Source organism: Macaca fascicularis, chromosome 5 (assembly GCF_037993035.2).
Source record: "Macaca fascicularis isolate 582-1 chromosome 5, T2T-MFA8v1.1".
Lineage (NCBI taxonomy): Eukaryota > Metazoa > Chordata > Mammalia > Primates > Cercopithecidae > Macaca > Macaca fascicularis.
Genome location: NC_088379.1, coordinates 126,294,626 through 126,315,191, shown reverse-complemented (window position 1 = coordinate 126,315,191; position 20,566 = coordinate 126,294,626). Strand labels below are relative to the sequence as shown.

Below are 20,566 nucleotides of genomic sequence, written 5' to 3'. Positions count from 1 at the left end.
AATGTTCAGTAAACTAATTAATGTCTTTGAGACAATTTCCATCTTGTCTGTTTCCAGTGCCTCCAAGATATTATTTGTCAATTTTAAACTGTACAATATTAAGTCTGGAGATTTCCTTTGGCACATGCCATTTTTGGGGTGTTTACCACCACAGTTCAAATAATACAATGCCATTGCCTAAGAAATATAGTTTTATGAGGTTGTATCTGTAATGTAAAAATGTTGTAGGTTAGTTTTAAAATATATTAGTATTAAAATAGATCAGTATCTAATTTTATTTTATTTCAAACTTAAAATTTCATCTGTATAATTTTCAATTATGGAACAACAATAGAAGATCGTGACTACAGGTCAGATGGTTTGGTGTCTAATCCTAGATCAGTCATTAATTAGCCAAGTCATTTGTTTTCTCTGGACTTCTGTTTCCTCTATTGTAAAATGATAGCATTATAATTCTTAGCGTGTTCTCCACAGTGTCAGATTCTATGATTCCCTGATACTCCAAGACTCCATGTGTAATTTCACATATGCTTGGAAATTAGCATTTTAAAGGTAATTTTTGAAATAGTGAAAGAATATAAGACAGTTTAAAAACCTTACTATAAATTTGTTTATTAATTAAATATTTAAAACTTCATGTTTCAGAAATGAGCACTTACTGCAGTCACTCTATCAGATGGCTATCACTTGGTTTCCTCTTCAACATATTTGCAGAATTGTGTAATATCTCCAGCGTGCCATGTAAACAAGATGCGCAGTTGTGCAATTTTGCATATTTAAAAGATAGCTGTACTAGTTGGTGGTCCAATTCCTTCCACAGTCCGGAAAGGCATTTGCTTTCATCTAGTAACTAGCTACCATGGTGGTAACAGATGATTTTTAAACAGCTGTCACAAGCTGAAAACAACACAAAACAAAACAAAAAGCCACCCTCCCACACTATGTACAGCCAGCTTGCCAATAGCTGAAATGAATCTTTCCTGGAGCATTTTAACAAACCTTTTTTTCTTTTGTGGTGGTTGTTACAATTAAACAGAGAGGCATGAAACTCAGACAAACTGGCTTCATGTTTCCCATGTGCCTAACTCCTAAATGTTCTAATGGGGTCACAGCAATTGGTGGTTTCCAGATGCATTTAAAATGTGTTCATTGCCTGCAGGAATTGGCTTTTAAAGCATACACAAATCAAATTCTTCAATCTCAAGATTCTACTGTAAGTCCCATGAGGTACTATGTAGTCTGTATGTTTGTCCACAGTTTGGTGCTTAAGTTGCACCAAACTTAAGTGCAACTTAATAATAAATTTTAAAAATGAGAAACAAATTCTGTCACAAGTAGTTTCTTTTCTCTCTTTTTTTCATTGTCCCATTACCACTTCCCTTGTTACCCTGAAAATCATAGAAATAATCAGTAACTCCTATTGGAGAAAAAGCTGTCATGAGCATTCTTCCTCGAAGAAAGCTGCTGGCGTCCTGGGGTCAGTAGGCACTCCTGGATAACTCATTCCTAGACTGGGGTTAATTAAACTACAAACATGTCAGTCTGACAACTTTAACCGTTCATGCTGTGTGTATTAGAATGTCCAGCTTTCTTTTACTTGCTCCTGGACAATTTCTCCCTGTCATGAGATTCTTCCTTAACTCACTGAGCCTGTGTTTACACCCAGTGTTTTACCTTTCATTGAAACTAGGCAGAAGGCAGGCTTGTGGTCTGTCTTCTCACGTCTGGCAGGGCTGAAAACAAGACATGAGAATAAAAACATGGCTTTTGATGAAAAATGCATTTAACAGGTGGTTTTCTCCTTCGGTGACTGACATAGTTAACTTCCCTTGAGGTACATCTGAGACTCATGTCCTTCATATTTTTTTCTTTTAGATTCCATGTGGATGGCTCATAAACAAAAATGAGAAACAGGACGATAAACTGGTAATGGTCACCAATCAATCTGAAGATTCTGAAAGGTAATAACAGTTTATTTGGAGATTATATGCTTCTGATACTAATATTCTAATTAGAGCACTTCTGCTTTGCAACAATGATAGTGTACTAAGAGTAGAAGAGAAGCTGTCTGGATGGAGCTATATAGAATAGACAAGGAAAAGATGATGGGTCACAGTACGGCCTATCTATCTGAACATATTTTCTTTTATTGCTATCCACACGGCAAAAGACATGGTAGGTTATGAAGATTACTTGATTTTTAACGTATTTGTAAATTTCCATTGACAAGCCTTGGTAGATGGTTTCTCTGTAATTGCACAAATTTGTCTCTAGGAAACAACTGTATTCCACCAGTAAGGTGAAGGAGTAGCTTTATCTTTTCTCCTGATTTGCTTAATCCTTAGCTCACCTGAAGGAGTGTGAGAAGTTTACTAAGTTCCTTATGAAAAAAAATCCCTTACTTAGGCACTTTCCACATTCTATCAATCTTTCAATGTTTTCTTTTAAAGCCTCATTCTATTTGTTGGTTCTAAGAAATCGGAGGAAAGTGAGATTTCCAGAGATTGGGATAGAAATACACGAAGTGGTTTAACCTAATTTCTGGCAAAGAGAAACTGAGGAGAAAGATGGAAAAACAGAAGGAAAGGCTATTCCAAGCTGAAGGCAGAATGTGTGCCAAGATGTGGTGGTAGGAAAGTCATGTATTTGTGTCTGGATCAACTAACGGTTTGTTTTGGCTTCCGCAGGTGGTGTGTAGTGAAAAGGAAACTCAGTTGATACTCTCTCTTGAGTGAGAGACTAAACAGCTGAGAATTTATTCTACAGGCCAATATTTCTGTTTATAAAGACAAAACTTCTATTTTGTGATACCTTTCAAGTGAAAGATAATTTAAATATATAATAATAATTAAGTTCTTAGGCCAGTGGTTCTTAAACTAGAGTTCTCAGATCCTGTGTGTCTGGAGTCATATTCTCAGATTGTCTATGAGAATCTTTTCATTAAAAGAGGCCCGTCTGTACTTTCAATATGAAAATCATGACTGGACAAGGGGTAACATTAAGAATTTTGAACCAAGGATTTCCAATAGGCTACTCTAGCAATAGTGTTAAAAATTAATTGGAAAGGGTAAATATCTGAAGTTCAAATAAATATAGAAATATTGATTTCTCCCATTCACCTCAATTACATTCAGTATCTTTAACAAGCATTTTAGCCTTTAATTGTATATAATTTAGCATTTTCCTGTGCACTATACTTTATTATTCTATAACTGTACTGGGTGTGTAAGTCTCTCCTTGTCAATATGATTTTACCTACCTCAACGGAAAGACTTGACATGCAGCAGAATATTCCCCCCGAAGACTGTGGGTCTACAATAAGCATTGATCTATTTTATATAAATTTTAATAAAATATTAGTAAAATTGAAATTTACATCACAGGAGTCATTTGATAATGAAGTTATTATATTGACAACCTCTAAGATACTATAGGCATTACAGAAACAAAAAATATATGATGTGATGTTGAACAACTTCTACGAAAGATGATACCCATCCTCCTTTGGTAGCAGAAGCATATGCTTGGCAAAATTTCACCATGTAGAAAAGGAAGAAAGGAAGGGAGGAATAAAGAAAGGAAGGGAGAAACCTATTATTTCTAAGAGGTAGGGGCTATCCTCACGCCACCACCTCTCCACATGCGCAAGCCATTTCCTTCCACATGGAGAATTCTGAGGACCTTGTGTGAGCTCCTGAGTCCCATTCTCTTGCCTCCTCTCCACAGCCAGCAATGCATTTTACTGTTTAGTTCTATTTACCGATGATGAAAATTATGTAGAATTTAGTAGCTAACGTTTTTTCTAAAGTGATTAAAATTTTGTATTTTGAATAGAGAGGGTTAGGTTCTTTGATAGTAATCTAAAATGTTCAGAAGATGTTTTTCAACTTGCCTTCTAGGGTGTATATACCTGGAAGTGCAGAAAGAAGGATAAGGGATGAGGCAGTGAGGCAGTGGCCACGGTCCGTGTCTTTGCCTGAGGGAAGTGGGAAAGAAGAATAAAGAAGAGAGGTGAGAGCAAACAGGGCAGGAAGAGAATAGTGAGCACCTGAGTCATCTTTCCCTCTGTCACTCCTGAACTGACTCCTTCCTCAATGAAGTGCTTTAGGGCCTACATATTGATATTATGGTTGACACCAGGCTTCCTTTCAAAGGAGTGGAAGAAATAATTTTGATTGTCAGTGTGGGGGATTATCAAAGTAAACATGGTGTTTTATAGTTTTTATATTTCCCTTTAACACAGTTTTGAAACATATTGTTATTATAAAAGCAATCCCTCTCAACATGTGTGATCCTGGGGTCATCCTTTTTTCGAAGTACTCTTGTAATACCAGTTCCTCATTTTAATTTTTCTAAAGCAGATGCTTTCCTGTCCTAACAATTATTGTAAGAAGAATGTCTTTTTTTTAAAAAAAAGGATCATGCATTCAGAAAATTATAATTATAACGTTGCAAGAAAAACTACTATGATTCATTTTAGCCTGAAGTAGAGCTCATCTCAGAAGAATGAGATGAATTTGTGTTCTCATGAAGTAACCCTTTTACCTGGCATTAAACTCATTCACAACTGCAGTCATTGAACCTAATATTAAACAGGATCTAATGCCATCCATTTTTCATGCCTTCTGGTAACGATGTAGTGGATTTCAGATGCACTTAAGGAGCTCTGTGTCTTTCTTCATATTCAAATCTTTCAAATGTCTTTATGTAAAGCATTGGTGGACATTAAGAAAATTAAACAATACTTTTGTCTGTTTTTCTCCATGTGAGTAGCATACTCTCTTCCAGATGCAACATTGAGCAGCCAAACAGCTGCTGGCTATTAAAAGTCCCTTAAAGCTCTATTTTTTTTTTTTTTTTGTCTCATAAAAGGAAGAGAAGTGTAGGAATGTTTATGGGGTGACAGGCAGATGTTTTACTTGTACTATGTATGTGGTAAACGAAAACTAAAATGATCTCTTTTATAATATCATCGGCATTTCTACAATTCTTTTGGCCTCTTTATTTTTAACCCCCTTCTTACCTGACTCTAAATTAAACTGTTCTGGAAAGGCAGAAGGAAGAACCATTTATGCAGCTACTGTAAGTTAAGGTTATCTCACACCTTTTCATAAAGACAGACATCCCTGAAAATGTATCTTCTGTCCATTCATATTGTTTTGTTAGGTAGAAGAGAGCCTTATAGTTTGAAGAGCTAAATAAAAGTATTTTTATTTTCACTAAATAAGCAGCAACACTGATGAATAAGTATTTTTTAATGACACACAAAACATCACAGACCAATCATAATTTTTTTCATAAATTTTACTAATTTATTTATTTGCAGTTCAAATTTGTTAGTTTTTCAGAAATTACATGTCTTCAAACTGATAAACATCAAAGTCCCATTGGGTCTCTGGACAATAGACTAAGTTTCTTCTCTTTCCACATTAAGAAAGCAGTCTCTCAATCTTATTTATTTATGTGTAGTATATTAGATGAAATTACATTTTATTGGATGGATACATTCACAGAGATTTGAGACAAGGAGCTTTGGGACAACTTGTGCTTTGAGCCAGGCTCATAAAGCACATTTCAGAAAAACCTCTTCCATGCAAACAACGCCCATGGGATAAACACAGATTTCCATATTCTGAGGCCTACCTTATACAGAAGGTCCAAGAAGATATTTAGAGTATACCTTTTGTTCTGTCTGCCTTTAATACTTCATGCTTGCATACACTCTTGGATTCAATGTAGAAAGCACTTGTAAGCCTATTACTGTATGCTAGAAAGTGTTTGGGAGATGTTGTGAAAAGAATACCAAATTAGAATTTTCCCAAGAATCAACTTAGCATTTTTCTGGGAAGTACTGGTACCAGCATAAAATTTGTGTGTCTAGAGATGGGAAATCACCCAGCTTTTACCTCAGTGGAAATGTCTTTGATAAAAGCTGTGGTGGCACGGAGCTTGCTTGGAGGTCTGTACGAGGCCCCAGGCAGGCCACAGACAACCTGCAGCCAGCTGAATGAATTTAAGTCTGTCCTTTCTGTGTGTGGCAGCTCTAAGGACTTGGCTCTCTTTTTCCAGAAGGCTTCAGAGTTTATGCTGAAGCCACCTCCTCCGAGTTGATAATTCAATATACAGACCCTCCATGGCAGTACATTCCATTTCTGTGGCTTAAATTTGAAGCAGTTTCAAAGCCAGTTAATATAATAGAAGGTATTGCATTAGCAAAATTCTAGTTTTCAGGGCAATTTGGAAATAACATATTCACAACTCTCTCTGCTACTCTGACAGGAATTTGTGTAAATGTACTAAGTGAAGAAATAATGAAGAAAAAATGAAGACACTAGAGTTTGGAAAATTCAATTTGGCTTTGGTTTGAATATTTTTGTTTTTATTCCTTCACATAAATTGAAAATTTAAATGTAATACCCTCAGTGAGTTGGGTTTTCATCTCTCATGGGCTTCCACTTGGGATACTACTTATGTCTCTATTCAAATATAAGTTTAGAGAGTAGGCAGGTTATATTGAAGATTTGTTTCAAATACCTTTTTATTCCTCTTTTTAGTATTTTATATCATTTGCTAGTATTTATATTGACATAAGACTCTAGCTGTCACTTCATATTCTAAATATTCTGCTCTGTTAGTTAAATTGTATCATAATTATTTAAATCACACATCACCCCTCTTTCCAAGCCAAATGAACTAGAGAATCATTTTTCAGTTTCACATCTAGGAATCATTTCTATGCCAAGGGCATTTCTGCTTTCCAAGCCTAGTTATTTTCATTGTTCTAACCATAGAAATTCCTTTATTTTCTTTATATTACCAGATCAGGGTTTTCAATTATGACAGAAAATACCTGCGTACTAAAATGCAAAATAATATTTATTTTAAGATCCAAACCATTTGATGATTTCTCTTTTTCATTTCATTCTTTGCTGTGCTACATCATACTTTGTTTTAGAACACAACAGTGGGGCTGAATTGTGTCCCCCTAAATTCACATGTTGAACTCCTAACCCCCAGTGTGACTACATTTGGAGATAGGGCCCTTAGGAAGTAATTAAGGTTAAGTGAAGTCATAAGAGTGGGGTTCTGGTACAATAGGATTAGTGACCTCACAAAAAGAGACCAGAGAGCTTGCTGTCTCTCTCCACATGTGCACAAAGAAGAGGTCATTTGAGCACACTGCAAGCCTTGAAAAGAGGCCTTAGAATGAAACCTACCTGTTCACAAACTTCCCAGCCTTCAAAACTATGAGAAATAAATACCTGCTGTTTACACCCAGTCTATGCTGTTTCCTTATGGCAACTCAAGAAGACTAAGACACCTATTTGTGCTACAGGTACTTAATAAGGATTTTATTTGCTTTTCTTATTGATCTATAATGATTTCAGAGACTGTGTGAAGAAATTGGGCTTAAGTGGCTATTAATATCTAATAGGCATCTGGAAGTCCAGGCAATATATTAGAAGATATTCCCTTAGGGGACCACCAATACTTCTATTATTTAAGATATCATTACTAAACCTGGTGCAATTTCAGGCTATTAAAAAATGTTCCAGAGAACAAGGACTTATTTTATCTCTATGTAATAGTAATTTTTCCTTTCTTTATTATAAATTATAATTCATTAAAGGATGGTGAAATACCTTTTCATCTGTGGGCTCAGGGTACCTCACACCTACCCTTTTGAGCAAAGCTGATAGCAAAAGTTCTTATTTATTTAGAAGTGAGAAGTATCCACTATCTCAATGACACCATTTAAAATCAGTATGGTGGTTAAGAGTGTGGTTTCTTGAATCAGACTCCCTGAGTTCAAATCACACTTCTTAGGTAAGTCATTTAATCTAAAGCCTTAAAAATACTTCAAATTTTAACAATTTTCTCTTTTATTAGAAGCACTCATGTAAAATTCAGCAAAACTCTATACATTACCAAAAAAATGTGCCACCAACTAGTTTTCTATAGTAAGAAATATACTATAAGAAGTACCTAGAATAGTTCTTGGCCTGTAGTAAACCTCAATAAATATTTGTTGAGTGAGTGAATAAAAGTTGCATAACTAAAATGATCAATAAAACATCAATAAAATAATATAATTGATATTTATCTCTTTCTATTTGGAATAAAAAAGCAGAAGATCTTGAATCTTCTGTATTTGTTTAATGGAGCTTCACAGGTACACACATGTGTGGTATTTGTCATAACTTTATTGGTCTGAGTTTACAAGGCTAATCTGGAGCCTAATTATTTCCTCTGGGTTCACTATTCCTTCTAGGAATAATGCTGCTTGCTTGAGTTCATTTAAGCATCCATTATACCCAGTATGACTTCTTTTTTCTGACCACAAATGCGTAGTTTTTTCCCCCAACTCTCCATGCCAACTATGTGGCCAATAATTCAATTCAATGTTGACACTACCAGAAGTTAGTACAGACCCCACAGGTTAAGGCCTCAGTCCCACAAGACTGCCTGCACTTCAGAGGCCAGTTACAAGTCCAGTGACCACCCACACTTCTGACCAACATGCTACAAATTCAGAGGTTACCACAACCCCATCCTCAGGTTTGGTAATTCATGCGAAGGACTCACAGAACTCAGGAAACACATTTTGCCAGTTTATTATTAAGATACAACTCAGGAACAGCCAGATGAAAAGAATCCAAAGGGTGAGGCATGGAGATGCTGTCACACAGCATCCTCGCCCTTAACAAACCTGCCATCCTCCCAGCACATCAATGTGTTACCAACCAGGAAGCTTTCCAAATTTCTTTGCTCAAGAGTATTTATATCCATACAGAACCCAGTAGACTTAAGTTTTTTTTTTAAAGAGTATTTACATCCCAATGTCCAGCTACCTCCCCTTCCTGGAGATTGGGGAATGGGGCTGAAAGTTCCCACCTTCTAATCACAAATTTGGTCTTTCTGGCACCCTGACAGACTTCATTAGCATAAACTTAGGTGTGGTCCAGAGGACTGTATATTTAAAATAACAAGACACAGTCATTCCTATCACTTAAGAAATTCCAAGGATATCAGAAGCTCTGTGCCAGGAACCAGAGACAAAGAGTATATTTTTTATTATACCACACCCACTTGTAACAGCACAATGGATTCTCCTTGCCTGTTGCCTAGACAAAGCCAATTTATCAAGACAGAGGAATTGTAATAAAGAAAGCATTTATTTCACACATAGCCAGCTGAATGAGAGACCAGTTTTACCCTTACTCAAATCAGTCTCCCTGAAAATTCAGGGATCAAGGCTAAGGATAATTTGATGAGCAGGGGATTGGGACGTGGGTAGTGCTGATTGGTTAGGTTGGAGATGAAATCATAGGGATTTGAAGCTGCCCTCTTGTGCTGAGTCAGTTCCTGGGTGGGGTCCACAAGACCAGATGAATCAGTTTATTGATCTGGGTGGCACCAGCTGACGCATTTAGTTCAGGGTCTGTAAAATATCTCCTCTTGGGTTTTACAATGGTGATGTTATCCCTAGGAGCAACTGGGGAGGTTTCAAATCTTGATGTCTCTGGCTGCATGACTCTTAAACCATAATTTCTAATTTAGTGGATAATTTATTAGTCCTATAGAGGCAGTCTGGTCCCCAGGTAGAAGGGGGTTTGTTTTGGGAAAGGGTTGTATGTTAGTTCATTTTCATGCTGCTGATAAAGACATACCTAGACTGGGAAGAAAAAGAAGTTTAATTGGACTTACAGTTCCACATGGCTGGAGAGGCCTCAGAATCATGGCGGGAGGTAAAAGGCACTTATTACATGGCAGCGGCAAGAGAAAATGAGGAAGATGCAAAAGCGGAAATCCCTGATAAAACCATCAGATTTCATGAGACTTATTTACTACCACAAGAACAGTATGGGGGAAACCACCCCCATCATTCAAACTATGTCCCACTGGGACGCTACCATAAGACATGGGAATTACGGGAGTACAATTCAAGGTAAGAGTTGGGTGGGGACACAGCCAAACCATATCAGGTTGTTATCATCTTTGTTTCAAAGTTAAACTATAAACTAAGTTCTTCCCAAAGTTAGTTTGGCCTATATCCAGGAGTGAACAAGGTCAGCTTGCAGGTTAAAAGCAAGATGGAGTCAGTTAGGTCAGATCTCTTTCACTGTCATAGATTTCTCAGTTATAATTTTTGTAAAGGCAGTTTCAAATTTTTGGTCTTCTTGTCTAAATTGCCCGCCTCTGTGTGGTTGCCATGCCCAAATCTGCAGGCTGGTTGTTTTTATTAACTAATACCTTAAGTCAATGTTAAAGTAGTTAAATAAAGCATCTAAACATCACTGAAATTATGAAATAATACAGAGAGTAAGATTTAAAGATATATAGCATCTACATAGACTTTATTGCCTAATCCATTAACATACAGCTATTATAAATCATTCATTGACATATCCTGGTTTCTACGAAACTTTAATAGATTTAAACTTAATGGAATTTTCTTGATTTTCCTGGGACTTGTTAGTTGCTCTTTTAAATTTAGAAGTTTCTGCTTTACAACTGTCAATGCTTAATGTCTATTTTATGCTTTGAGGTAAAATACGTCATTGATCATTGTTTTTTACTGATCTTGAGGCTTTTTTTCTGTACTTCTGAACAATTCTCTGAATATTCAGGGTTCCTTCTTCTTTCTTCTTCAATTTCCAGTCGTTAACGGCAACAAATAAACAGCAACAAATAAACAGCAAACAAAACAAAACAAAACAAAACAAAACAAAGAACCCCAGATCACACATACTATATTTTCACTAATATGATCTTCCATGACTGTTTTCTTCCAATGAAAACATTTCCCTCTACCTGATCCCATTTTTTTGCCTTAGCTCTTTGCCCTTTGGAGTCAATATTTGAACTTATTTCTATTTTAAATTGAAAAGTTGACCTTTCAATTCATGTACAACTCCCATGAATTCAAAATTAGATAGCTCTGTACCCTCAGGAACTTAGTGCAAGAAATAAAACATGGCTGGGCTCAGTGGCTCACACCTGTAATCCTAGCACTTTGGGAGGCTGAAGCAGGTGGATCCCTTGAGTCCAGGAGTTTGAGACCAGCCTGTGCAGCATGGTGAAACCCCATCTCTATTAAAAGACAAAAAAAAGAAAAAATTAGCTGAGCATGGTGACACACACCTGTAGTCCCAGCTCCTGTGGTCTCAGTTACTCAGGAGGCTGAGGTGGGAGAATCTCTTGAGTCTGGAAGGCTGAGGCTGCAGTGAGCCATGATTGCACCACTACACTCCAGCCTGTGTGACAGAGGAAGACCTCAAAAAAGAAAAGAAAAGACACACACACACACACACACACACAATATATATATATATACACACACACACAAATGTAATATCTTAGCACCTTTAAATACATTTATATTTTAAAAGTTAGAACAATAAATTTATGATAAAATTCCTATGAGAATAATGAATAATTTATAGATTATTTTTAAGGAGCAAGTTGCTTATCATCATATTTAACTTACCTGAGGATCAGGGAATAATAGCTTCTTCCTAATTGTGTTAAGGTGAGGATTAAATGAGATAACACATGAAAAGTGTTTAGCAAAAAGTTTATTTTGATTAAGACTTGCATATTCACCTACCTAATGAACATGTCTCCTTGAGAAGTCTAAAAGATATCCCAAGTAAGGGTCTCCTAAGACTAGTCTAAGTTTGCTCTTCTCTTGGTCTTCCCTGTCTGATATTGTTTGGCTATGTCTCCACCCAAATCTCACCTTGAATTGTAGTTCCCATAATTCCCAGATGTTGTGGGAGGGACCCAGTGGGAGGTAATTGAATCATGGGATAGTTACCCCCATGCTGTTCTCATGATTTTGAGTGAGTTCTCACGAGACCTGATGATTTTACAAGGGGCCTTTGCCCTTTGCTCCGCACTTCTTCCTGCCACCCTGAGAAGAAGGTGCCTTTCTTCCCCTTCCCCTTCGCCTTCTGCCATGATTGTAAGTTTCCTGAGGCATTTCCAGTCATGCAGGATTGTGAGTCGATTAAACCTCTTTCCTTTATAAATTACCCAGTCTCAGGTACTTCTTCATAGCAGCATGAGAACAGACTAGTACACTATCTCAATAAAGGGCAACTTTATTATTTCCGGTTTCTTAATCTGAAAGAACTTGGAGGCACCCTTGAGCTTTTTCTCTCTTTCCTTTTTCCCTCCTACTGGCCGAATTCAAATTACGCCCAGAATACCACCTTTGTGTCCACATGCCTCACTACCATTCTGTCCAAACCACAAGTATCCCTAGTCTGCATAATTTCAAGAACTTATTAAATGGTCTTAGCACCTTTATCCATGCTTCCCTACAGGCTGTTCTAAAGCCACCAACAAGAATGATCTTTCCAAACTATGTCACATCATATCCCTCCTTTGCTGAAAACCCCCATCCACTCAGAGTAAAATGCAAAGTTTTTACAATGCCCACGAGCTTCCTCGAGCTGGCTCCCTTTTACCTTTCCAGTGTAATCTGCTACAACGCCCCTTCTCACTCCCCCCACTCCAGCCTATTTTCCTTCTTGTTGTATGTTGGAAAAACCAAGCAAGCTCTAGCTGTAGAGATTTTGCACTGTCTACCTTTACAGGGAATGCTCTTTCCCCAATAAGCCATGTGGCCCATACTACACCTCCTTCACGCCTTGCTCAATTGTCACCTTTCAATAAGTCCTACCTTTGATCACTCCATTTAAAATTGCAATTCCCATCTCCCCAGCTAACACCTCATAACCCTGATTCCACTTACATTGCTCTTTATTTCTTCTATGACACCTATTACCTGTTAAAATGCTAACTAGACACAGAACTTCTACAAACGGGAAAGGGAAAAGACACCCATAATGAAAAACCAGTCAAGAACCAGAGCGAACAATTATAGAAGAGAAAAGCAAATGAATAATGAACATATTGAAATATGATCAATATCGCTGGTAATTAGGAAAATATAAATTAGAACAATGGAATTCTTTTGGTTGGCAAAAATACCAATAACACCTAGGACTGACTTCGGCTGCAGGAAAATAAGAATTCTTACACATAGCTGACAGGAATGAAAATTATCGTAACCAATTTAGAAAATAACCAAGAAGCACTACTAAAAGTTTTAATGTCCATACCCTTGGAACCAACAATCTCACACTGGTAAATCTATTCTATATAAATAAAATACTAGTATGTAAGAATATATCTAGACAGGCATTTTTATTGTGCCTTTATTGTAGTGACATCAAGAGGAAAACGTAATTAGAAACAACTTGCTATTCCATCATAGAGAAATGATTAAGTTGTGAACCCTGAAAATCTGAGACAGGTCTCGGTTAACTGAGAAAGTTTATTTTGCCAAGGTTGAGGATGCACGCCTTAGGAGGTCCTGATGACATATGCCCAAGGTGGTCAGGGCACCGTTTGATTGTATACATTTTAGGAAGATATGAGACATCAATCAATGTATGTAAGACAAACATTGGTTCGGTCTGAAAAAGGCAGGACAACTTGAAGCAGGGAGGGAGCTTCCAGGTCATAGGTAGATAACAGACAAATGGTTGCATTCTTTTGACTTTCTGGTTCGACTCTCCAAATGAGGCAATCAGATATGCATTTATCTCCATGAACAAAGGAGTGACTTTGAATAGAATGGGAGGCAGGTTTGCCCTAAGCAGTTTCCAGCTTGACTTTGCCCTTTAGCTTCGTGATTTTGGGCCCTAAGATTTATTTTCCTTTCACGAAGTAAATTTGGTCCATTCATAATTTTCAAATATTATTTGTCTATTTAAAATAATTAGAGCAATATGTATGAACTGATGGAATATTCAGAGAGTTTTGCATAAATGCAAAATAACCAAATAATTAGCAGTTATATATAATACAATACTTTAATATTAAATATTTAATTTATAATATATATTTATATTTTAAAAAGAAACAAAAATATCTTGTGTATTAGTGTATATATACAGACACACATATATTATATATATACTCTACTTATATTTGTATAAACACAGAGAAAAATATGGAAGAGTGATGTTAATACTAATTATCAGAGTAGAGTGGAACTGAAGGAAGCATAAGAATATTATTAACTTTTTTGTGTTCTCTAATGTTTGCTTCTTAAAATGGATATATTTCTATAATGTAAAATATCCATTAAAAAATAAAACAGGCTACTATTTGAAAATACATGGTCCAATAACCTGATAAATAAGTTTATGTATTATATCAGATGACCTAGATTGTTTTGAATGTTTTATTTGAATAGGTTTTTGGGGAACAGGTGGTGTTTGGTTATATGAGTAATTCTTCAATGGTGAATTCTGAGATTTTGGTGCCCTATCACCCGGGCAGTGTACACTGTACCCAATGTATAGTCTTTTATCCCTCACCCCTGTCCCATTCTTTCCCCTGAGTCCCCAAAGTCCGTTGTATCATTCTTATGCATTTGAGTCCTCATAGCTTAACTCCCACTTATGAGTGAGAACATATGATGTTTGTTTTTCCATTCTTGAGTTACTTCATTTAGAATAATGATCTCCAATTCTAGCCAGGCTGCTGCAAATGCCATTATTTTGTTTGTTTTTATGGCTGAATAGTATTTCATGGTATCTATCTATCTATCTACCTATCTATCCATCTATCTATCTATACCACATTTTTTTTATCCCCTCATTGATTGATAGGCATTTGGGCTGGTTTCATATTTTTGCAATTGTGAATTGTGCTGCTATAAACATGCGTGTACTAGTATCTTTTTCATATAATGACTTCCTTTTCTCTGGGTAGATACCCAGTAGTAGGATTGCTGGATCAAATGGTAGAACTGCTTTTAATTCTTTAAGGAATATTCACACTGTTTTCCATAGTGGTTGTAGTAGTTTACATTCTAACAGCAGTGTAAAAGTGTTCCCTTTTCACCACATCCACGCCAACATCTATTATTCCTTGATTTTTTTATTATGACCATTCTTGCAGTAGTAAGGTGGTTTTGCATTTTGTTTTTAACTTGCATTTCCTTATAATTAGTGATATTGAGCATTGTTTCACGTTTGCTGGTCATTTGTATATCTTCTTTTGAGAATTATCTATTCATGTCTTTAGTCCACTTTTTGATGGGACTATCTGTTTTTTCTTGCTGATTTCTTTGAGTTCCTGGTAGATTCTGGATATTAATCCTTTGTTTGATGCATAGATTGTGAAGATTTTCTCCCGCTCTGTGGGTTGTCTGTTTACTCGGCTGATTATTTCTTTAGCTGTGCAGAAACGTTTTAGTTTAATTAAATCCCATCTATTTATCTTGTTTTTGTTGCATTTGGTTTTGGGTTCTTGGTCATGAAGTCTTTACCTAAGCCAATGTCTAGAAGGGTTTTTCCAATGTTATCTTCTAGAATTTTTATGGTTTCGGGTCTTATATTTAAGTCTCTGATCCATCTTGAGTTGATTTTCGTATAAGGTGAGAGATGAGGATCCAGTTTCATTCTTCTATATGTAGCTTACCAATTATGCCAGCACCATTTGTTGAATAGGGAGTCCTTTCCCCACTTTATATTTTTGTTTGCATTGTCAAAGATCAGTTGGCTCTAAATATTTGGGCTTATTTCTGGGTTCTCTATTCTGTTCCATTGGTCTGTGTGCCTATTTTTATACCAGTGCCATGCTGCTTTGGTCAGGTCACTATGGCGTTATAGTGTAGTTTGGAATTGGGTATTGTGATGCCTCCAGATTCGTTCTTTTTGTTTAGCTTTGCTTTGGCTATGTGAGCTCTTTTTTTTGGTTCCATATGAATTTTAGGATTTTTTTTCTAGTTCTGTGAAAAATGGTGGTGGTATTTTGATTTGAATTGCATTGAATTTGTAAATTGCTTTTGGTAGAATGGTCATTTTCACAATATTGATTCTACCCATCCATGAACATGGGATATGTTTCTATTTGTTTGTGAGTTGACCTAGATTTTTATCTCAATGCTTCAAAATAATGTGACATTTAAAATAAATTATATAACTTCAATGTTGGAGTTTATCTAGGCAGTTTCTTTAATTTACATATAAGGAAAATGAGATCCTCATGTACTAATACATAGCAGGTTCTTGGTATATAACTGTTGAATAAATGAATGTGTGTATTAATTAATATACAAATGAATGAGCTAAATAATTGCCCAAATCATAGCTAGTTGGTTAATCTAGAATACAACTCTTCTGATTCCAGGTCCAGGGCTCTTTCTACCATGACACAAGCCTGGAAGAATAACATGCAGACATGTATTGCGTGAAGCTAGCTAGGCTTAGCTAGAAAACTCTTACAAACATTCTAGCTCCAAATTTGCCTAAGGCAATAATCATGATGCTCATGCTGTAGAACCATATTTATGTCTTCTTCTTAGAAAACCTATTGTCTTCTATTTTGGGAGTTTTGTTTGATTTTGAGACATACAACATAATGCTTAAAAACTAATTTTAAACACATGAGATACAAAACAATGCCTAGTAACCAGATGTTCCACCCTGGAGCCTACTGCTCTGTAAGAAGCCAGCCATTGACTACACGCCATCTTGCATGGAATGCCCTCGTGGTTTCTGCAGTAAGTCCTTCTGTGGTCCTTCCAAGCACTAAATAAAACATCCGTATGGCCACCCAGTTGCCCCCTTTCGTGGAACATTTGATTAGCACGTTTTCTGGACTTTCCTCACACCTCAAAACTTTCTTTCCTGCCCCCTACTCATCCAGACTCATCAGAAGCATCCATTTACATAGTTTAGAGTCCATTCATAAATTAATCATGGTTATTGCAGCCACCAAAGTTCCCCCTTGACCTTCAACTCCTACTCTCCTCCCCAGCACACAGTTCCACTTTTGCTAATATTCAGAGTATCTTACCAAAAAGTGACCTTTACTTTCACTCTCACCAAGCAGATCCAAAAAGCCAGTTTCACTTTGTGACACTTCCCTCTGGGTTTATTTCTGCCCATGATAAGTGATTTTCCAGTACAGTTTTGTTTGTTCTCTTAACAGAGCCTGAACAGAGGACTTGAAATGGCCAGCTGAGCTGGGGTTCCAGATATCTGCTGGATAAAAAGGAACAAAAAGCTCTCTGAGGAAATTAAAACAAAAATAAACAACAACAAAGAATCTGTTGAAAAAAAGATAGCCAAGGTGCCTGATTACTGGCAGTAACTCCGGGATCATTAAACCAATAGCTTTGGCAGTAAGTGTTTGCCACAGTTCTCTTTGAACTGGATGGTTCTATCATAGGAAAAGACAGTAGTTTGTTGGTGGTTACTAAAAGCACCATGGGAGCCCACTGGTCAGGGCATGTGTGCTCCGGGGTCTCTGTGAATCCAGAGACTGCCAGGGACCCCACAGCTGCCAACTGTCAAAGCTCTGCGTAAAGTTGAAAAACGTTGCTGAGAAGTGTGGAAAACCCCCTCAGCCTGACAAGTTCTAACTAGGTACAGTTTTGAGACATTGTGTCTAAATAAAGTCTACGGAGGGCCCTACTATAAAGTTTTTGAGAAATCTTGGACTGTAAATATTCCTCTTCTTAGTGGATTATGCAAAAGGGAATTTATAATTTTGTAGCATCTCTGTGGAAACTCTTCTGCAGTTGTCTCGGTGAACCCATTGTTCAGCATTCTCAGGTGTGGCTGCTGTTACCTATTTGGGTGAGAACCAAGGCAAGAGGAAGCTCCTTTAGCATGTCTGTGCTCATTTGGGGTCAGTAAAGGAACCCAGTGAAAGTGGTCACAGTGTTGCAACATATAAAAAAAAGAAATGCCAAATGCCCTCACAGTATTGACAGGTAAGGGCTCTGCCTCTGACCATGGTTTTTGAGGGGACACAGTTCCCAAGGCAATGCTAGCTTGTGTAGTGCCTTTGTGTAACTAAGAAAAAGCACTCTTTTTTCTGGGCATATGCAGCCCCGCACGAGGTCTCTTGCCTGGGCAAGTAGAGAATGGGCTGTGTCCCAGCCTTCACTCCTAAGCCAGGTGCTCTCACCCAACAACCTACACAACCGTCCTCAGGTACCTAACCTGACAAGTTACCTACTCTGATGTCACTTGAAAAGATTAGGCTTCCTTGGTTTCCTTTCTTATCTGAGGGTATCAAAAGAATGTCTTTCTTCTGGGCATTGTGAATTTGTGTTTACATGATCAGCTTTCTCTTCTCCAGGCCATTCTTCTCAGGCTGTTGAGGCTTGCTGAGCACACTATTCTTAATTCTAGTGAAGAATAGAGGAATTTGGAGATAAAGATCAATTCGGTGATAAGCTTAATCTCAGATCTCTCAGCTTGTCATGGGTTGAAATCTTTAATCAAAGGTTCCCAGGCGTCACTTCCTCCTCCCATTCATTGACCCCTTCTCATAACTAGGGCCTTTGAAGTCCTTGTTTTTCCTGCCCATCTACCTCTGCCAGAAAGAGGTATTTCTGGGCTAGAAATGTAGTAAGATTATTTTCTTAAAGACCTCATGTCCAACTTCTTTTAAGTGAAAACTGCTGTCTAAGTAACAACTAGCTGTATAGGTATATCTTGAAGCTTAGTGTGCTGTAGATATTACTGGTATTTTACTAACAGTTTCCCGGCTCTGGCATCCATCCCTTCCTGGTTCCCTGAAGTTGTATTGCCACCATTTCTGTGAGTGTGTCCCTGTTTCCCTAAATGCTCTGGTTTTGCTTTTTGTTTTGCTTTATTTTTTGTTTCGAATTATCTATCCGCTCTCTCTCCTTGCTCAATGCTTTCAACTGGACCTGCCATATCACATCTGAGTTTTCTCTAGTCCTTTGTTTGTTTGGTTTTAGGATTTCACTAAACTTCCTCTTAATTGTTTACAACTTTGTATCTCTGGCCATCGAAGAGGATCTATACCCTTTTCAAAGATCTCTTTTAAAGGTTTACATGTTAAAGGCAGTCTCTTTCTCATTACCCTGTCTAATTCTTCATTTTTATTTAAAAATTTTAAATACCTCAGAGCTATATGTATATTTTATGACAGCTCAGGCCATCATTACTTTGAAAGAACAGCTTGTTCTCATAACGTATTCCATAATTTTTGTTAACACTCTCTTTGAACTTATATTTTCCAGACACATAAACCAACTTTAAAAAATTTTACCTTGAGGCAACCCATCTTCTTGATCATCTTCACTAGATCTTTCAAGTCATGTTTATTAAGGAACTTGAGGGTAAATTCACTATAAGTTTGTTCAGAGGCAAAATAATGCTACAATTTTTGGTGTTTTTAACAGAAACCTTGAAATATAAGCTCCATGAAAACAAGGATTTGTTTTCTGTTTTGTTCATTGACATAATATGCTAACCACCAAGAAATGCATCTGGCCCATAATAGGTGCTCAAGTGTTATTTGCCAAATGAATGATAAAATCTAGTCATTGAGAAATTTTGCACTGTAGGTTCTGTGAGAACGATTTCATAAGCAAACAATCTAAATGCCTTGTAAACCTCTTTGCAACAGAAAGTTTAGTCTATATATATATCAAATAGATATGTTTTGGGTTATTTTCTTCTCTAAATGCAATTCTTTACAATGAAGGTCATGCTCTACTTTTCAGCCTATTCCTATAAATTTGTGCATTTTCTCTGTAGCTTATTCCTTTTGCTTTAGCATTTTGGTTTGAAAAGTCCTAAAAATGTCATTGCTTACTTTCTCTTACAAGTAATTTCTAAAAAACAAAACAAAACAAGAATGAAACTTCTCCTAGTCAAGGTCCTTAAGAAAGAACAAATATTTATACGCACCCAGAAACATGTCTATTATTCGCATCCTCTAGTTCTTTTCTAGGATGTATTTTTAAAAACATGACGAACATTTTCATAGTTACTCAATGTTTAAAATTGCCTTCGCCTGTAATATTAGTGAATCTTTCACATGTGTATTTATTCAGTCAAGCAAGATTTGTCATTACAGAAACTTTTCTTTCCATAGCGCAAAACACTTGAATAGTAGTGAACTTACACCATGACTTTCCACTACTCACTGATAAGGACTTCGTCTTTCTTATATGGTTCTCCTTATTAATAAGAATAATACCAACAATCTTCATTTCTCTTTCATGGTGGCTAATGTATTTTGAGGAGGATTTCTAAATTTGCCCCCAAATTTCTTCAGAATTCTTGGGTAATTCCCAGTTTTTTGTTTATGTTTAGTTTTCCAGGTAGGTTTGGAATAGATTTACATGTTAAAGACGATCTCTTTCTCATTACTCTCTTTGATTCTTCATTTTTATTTAAAAAATTTAAATACTTCATGTGTGTATTTTAGCTTGAATTTAGCTTAGGTTTTTTTTGTGTTTTTTTTTTTTTTTTTTTTTTTTTTTTTTTTTTTTTTGAGACAGAGTCTCACTCTGTCACCCAGGCTGGAGTGCAGTGACCCGATCTCAGCTCACTGAAATCTCTGCTCCTGACTCCGCCACCAGGCTCAAGCGATTCCCCTGCCTCAGCCTCCCAAGTAGCTGGGATTACAGGCGCCCGCCACCACGCCCAGCTAATTTTTGTATTTTTGGCAGAGAAGGTGTTTCACCATGTTGGCCAGGCTGGTC

At 36.8% G+C, this 20,566-nt stretch overlaps 1 protein-coding gene across 1 annotated transcript in view; it reads left to right on the top strand.

The window, feature by feature from the left end:
- Positions 1 to 1,911: 1,911 nt before the first annotated feature.
- The window catches only part of TNIP3 (TNFAIP3 interacting protein 3), an 84,680-nt gene continuing 66,025 nt past the window's right edge, over positions 1,912 to 20,566 (top strand). The window contains exon 1 of the mRNA XM_065545429.1: positions 1,912 to 1,961. Within this exon, the coding sequence (XP_065401501.1) occupies positions 1,930 to 1,961 (32 nt within the window). The 5' untranslated portion in view covers positions 1,912 to 1,929. The remainder of the gene's footprint in view (positions 1,962 to 20,566) is intronic.